This window comes from Octopus bimaculoides, chromosome 24 (genome assembly GCF_046866305.1).
Source record: "Octopus bimaculoides isolate indiv1 chromosome 24, ASM4686630v1, whole genome shotgun sequence".
Classification (NCBI taxonomy): domain Eukaryota; kingdom Metazoa; phylum Mollusca; class Cephalopoda; order Octopoda; family Octopodidae; genus Octopus; species Octopus bimaculoides.
The window spans coordinates 25,937,904-25,942,903 of NC_142951.1; the positions used below are offsets into that span (position 1 = coordinate 25,937,904).

The 5,000-nt window shown below is 38.8% G+C and overlaps 1 protein-coding gene across 1 annotated transcript in view; it reads right to left on the bottom strand.

The window, feature by feature from the left end:
- The window catches only part of LOC106881935 (uncharacterized), a 28,291-nt gene that overhangs the window by 23,137 nt on the left and 154 nt on the right, over nucleotides 1-5,000 (bottom strand). The window contains exon 1 of the mRNA XM_089341364.1: nucleotides 4,934-5,000. This exon is cut by the window's right edge and continues 154 nt beyond it. Coding sequence (XP_089197490.1) covers nucleotides 4,934-5,000 — 67 coding nt within the window. The remainder of the gene's footprint in view (nucleotides 1-4,933) is intronic.

Below are 5,000 nucleotides of genomic sequence, written 5' to 3' on the forward strand. Positions count from 1 at the left end.
AAAAATAACTGCAGCGTGGAAGGTGTTTATAAGTCATTTAAAAACACACAAAAACCGTTAGATTCACTTCAACATTTAAATTTAATTTGTCAAAATATTTTCGTCGCTTTGAACGTGAACAGGTCGCGGTTTCAAAGCGTCGAAAACATTTTGACAAATTAAATTTAAATATTGAAGTGAATCTAACGGTTTCTATGTGTTTTTAAATGGCTTATAAACACCTTCCACGCTGCAATTGTTTATATATATATATATATGGCCCGCGGGTGGAGGTTCATATAAGATCATGTTGTTAAAATTCACGGGCAGAAAACTGGTTATATTTCTACTATACATAAAAATATTTAAACATTTTTTTTTTTAATACAATTCCTTATAAAAATATAACAGGAGTTTTTAGACCCGGAATGCTAGAGTACCGCCTTTAGTCGAACCAATCAACCCTAGGACTTATGTATGTATATATAGACGTTTTGGAACACTCCTTCCAAAATGTCTACGAAGCGCAAAATAACGGATTTGACATAGTTATTTGAGATAGAAAACAAAACTTTTATACACTCATAGAGGTTAGCTGCCTTGTAGATGTGAACATCTTTTCCAAAATTAGTGAGAAAGAGAATATCCTACTTAGCCCGTCGGTAACGCTTTCAGGTAATTAGAGAAAAAGAGAGAGAGAGAGAGAGAGAGAGAGAGAGAAGCGTCCATGACATGAGGTAGGGGTAATGTAATTGTAAAGCTTTCAAGTGATTAGTTGAAGGGAAAGGGGTGGGGGAGAAGGAAAAAGGAGAAAGAAAAAGAGGACAGCTGCTTCGAAACCTGCAACTCCTCTATTTTCTAATTATAAATTCACTTGCAGGACCCGTGAATATTTCACGGAATCAATGGTAAACCTATTGGGTTATTCCTGAAAACTTTATCCCAAAACCTGAAAGCGTAGTCTGTGTTGTGTCTGTATCAAAAAAATAGTTGCTCGTCTGCTATTCACTGAAAAATGAAGGAAATTGGAATACGATGATTACTTAATGCACTTTATATACTTTATGCACAATTTTATAGACTTATTTTTTCCATTTTCCCCATAAAAATAAATATTCTATACATATGATACAACCTTTAGTTAAATTGCATATATCTATCACAAATATTTCGCGGAATTGCACTCATGCACATGCATTAAGCGATGGGTGATATGAAAAAATTTTAGTCTAAATAAAAAATAAGTCCCCTTTTCACTATCCACACACCACTGCTACCTCAACCACAACCACCACCATCTTCACCTACCACGCGTCATATACGCTCTTTTTCTCTCCCCGTCTTTTCTCTCTCTCTATCTCTTTCTGCCTCACTCTTCGCCTTATCCTCTTTTTCTCTCTCCATTTTCTTTCTCCTCACTTTCCCTTCAACTAATCACTTGAAAGCGTTACAATTACATTCCCCCTACCTCATGTCATAGACGCTTCTCTCTCTCTCTCTCTCTCTCTTTTTCTCTAATCACGTTGGTGATTTCCTCTCCTTCTTTGGACCTTTTCCTATCTCCTTTCCCGACGAAGAGCTATGCTCGAAACATCAAACTCTCTCCTTTCACCGATCGTCAACCTAATACATTTCTTATGTACGTTCTCATGTTGTCCGCGTTTATTCGTTTATTTGAATTCACACACACACACACACACACACACACACACACACACACACACACACATACACACACACACTTTTATTCTTTTACTTGTTTCAGTCATTTGACTGCGGCCATGCTAGAGTACCGCCTTTAGTCGAACCAATCAACCCTAGGACTTATTCTTTGTAAGCCCAGTACTTATATATTTATATTCAAGGCGTTGCTATACATAAATGCCTCACGCTAGGAGGGACTCTTAAAGTCAAAACAACCATAATAAACACATTATACCGAACGCGCGGGAATGCAACTCTGGAAGCGAGCCTTTTAAGATGTGTGGGTGTGAAATATGATTGAAGTTGAGTTTGATTTTAATATATATATATATATATATATATATATATATATATATATATATATATATATATATAACATTTAATTTGTGTTCGTGGGAAGAGCCATTTTAACGATGCGTGCTGCCCTAACTCTTCGAAACGCCGTGTGTTTCTGTTACTTCTATCAAAACGTTACCACTGCATATGTGCAGTGGTAACATCCTCATTGGTTCCTGTTTCGTTACGAACACTGAACTCCAATCATATCACACACCCACGCATCTCTTCTATTACTTTTCTTTTCTTTTCTTCCCCCAACTCCATCAACCTCTGCAGAAATTCTAACCTAACAGGACCTCATCGTTACTGACAAAACTGCAAAATTTCTGTAATAGGTTCATTGCACTTCCCCGAACTGCAAATCTCTAGATGTCTGTAAGGAACGGTACAATCTCTTTTGCAAGAGATTATGTTTTATCAATTTGTTGTAGGTTCTGTACAACTCCGTGAAACGGAAATGGTGTTAGGCATATATCAAACATATGGAATCAGGTTTCAACAGAACTGATCACACACATCAACACAATCACACATACACGCGCACGCACGCACGCACGCACGCACGCACGCACGCACGCACGCACGCACGCACGCACGCACGCACGCACGCACGCACGCAGCCATAGTGTATTTTTGCATGTATGAGTGTATGTGTACAGTATATGAAGACAGTGCATGTGTAGATTTGTATGTTTCGTATTATGTATGTATTCTCATGGTGGAGGCGCAATGGCCCAGTGGTTAGGGCAGCGAACTCGCGGTCATAGGATCGCGGTTTCGATTCCTAGACCGGGCGTTGTGAGTGTTTATTGAGCGAAAACACCTAAAGCTCCACGAGGCTCCGGCAGGGGATGGTGGCGAACCCTGCTGTACTCTTTCACCACAACTTTCTCTCACTCTTACTTCCTGTTTCTGTTGTGCCTGTAATTCAAAGGGTCAGCCTTGTCACACTGTGTCACGTTGAACATCCCCGAGAACTACGTTAAGGGTACACGTGTCTGTGGAGTGCTCAGTGACTTGCACGTTAATTTCACGAGCAGGCTGTTCCGTTGATCGGATCAACTGGAACCCTCGACGTCGTAAGCGACGGAGTGCCAGCCACAGCCAGCCACAGCCAGCCACATGTATTCTCATGAATATAGTTGTTTAGACATGCGCATGTATACTTAAATGGTAAACTTCTAGAAAGTTCTACAAATTTCTACAGTTCCAGTGATGGCTTGGTTCTGTAGTCTCTGAATCAGCCTTCTCCTTTCTCAAGATTAGTACTTGGGCTGTGTGTTACATATCCCAGTGCCCCAATAACTACAGATATAAACCTGAACTTGTAATCCGAGTAGAGTAACTGTAGATTTCTCAATATTTCAGCGTTGGTATTTTTTTTCATTGATCTTTAGCTTTATGTTAACATCCGCTGGATAGCGGATTTCCACTACTATACACAGTTTATGTATGTATGTATGTATGTATGTATGTATGTATGTATGTATGTGTGTATGTATGTATGTGTGTATGTATGTATTAACAGAGGGAAGGAAGTGAGAAACACGTTTTATTATATTGAGGCGTTTAGTAGCAGAGTGTCGAAAGCGTCACCCCGGCCATTTTCGCGGTTGGTATATCATTTTCTCTGTCTCGACGTCAAGAAGCCGAAAAAGTTGGGAGGAAGAACAGGTGAGGCTTGCAATGAGGGCGAAAATCCAGCTGAAAAAATTGTACCCCGGCGATATTGACACAATGTTCGCTCACCCAAACTCAGACCAGAGAGTTTAGTAACACACCACCATAAGCAAACACACGCTCAGTCAATAACTCTGGTCTGGTCCCTGTGTTGTTTTTTGAGGTGTTATAGCTCATTTTCTAATATTCCCCGTTACCATCGTAACGATAATGGGCTATATATCTTACTATCTTGTCTTACCTACCTCTTAAATATACTTACCTCGGTAAATTAAAACACAAACATTACCTCTGTATGTTTTTTCTAGGTATTAAGGCTAAAATATGCAATGCTTCGTAGTACCAGTATATTTTACAAAGTGAGAGAGACGCAGTCATTGTTTCATCTTTCAGATGCATAGATAAATAAATAATTTTACATAGGTGGAATGATTAGAGGAGGTCTTCACGGTCATTTTAAGACCAAAACCAGTTTCCTAATTTCATTCCTTGCCGAGATATCGCATTCTGAAAGTCGCGAAACTTTGACTGCGTTTTTCTCGGTTTTTAAGTTATGGCACTTACGACGGTCTGTTACTACACACCTCATATAATACTACTACAATTGTTTCATTACCACTTTACCAGAAGATCATGGCTGAAATATTATTATATAATATATGAACTAATACATTGTTCTAGCATTATTCCAGCAACCTGAAATGTCCCAGTTCTTCAAGTATTTCTGCAAACAGTTTGCTAAAGTGAACCTTATTCTACGGAATGTATACTGCTCGTTGATGATTTTAAAATTATTTCATTAGCGTATCACAATTAAAACAAAAAAATACGCACCGGTGAATCGTAAAGCACGATATAAATTGACCTGTCAAGAAATGGGTGGTGGTAGTGGTGGGGGTGATATTATTTTATTCTTTTATTATTTTATTCTTTTATTATTTTATTCTTTTATTCTTTCATTCTTTTATTTGTTTTAGTCATTTGACCTCGGCCACGCTGGGGCACCGCCTTTAGTCGAGCAAATCGATCCCAGGACTTATTCTTTGTACGCCTAGTACTTATTCTATCGGTGTCTTTTGCCGAACTGCTAGGTCACGGGGAAGTGGAAGAAGAAGAAGAAGAAGAAGAAGAAGAAGAAGAAGAAGAAGAAGAAGAAGAAGAAGAAGAAGAAGAAGAAGAAGAAGAAGAAGAAGAAGAAGAAGAAGAAGAAGAAAAACTGAATCAAACTTACCTTTTTTAAGCAGTTCACCTGACATTGGGCTGTTGGAACCAAATTAGCAGGAATAGCAGCAGCTGCA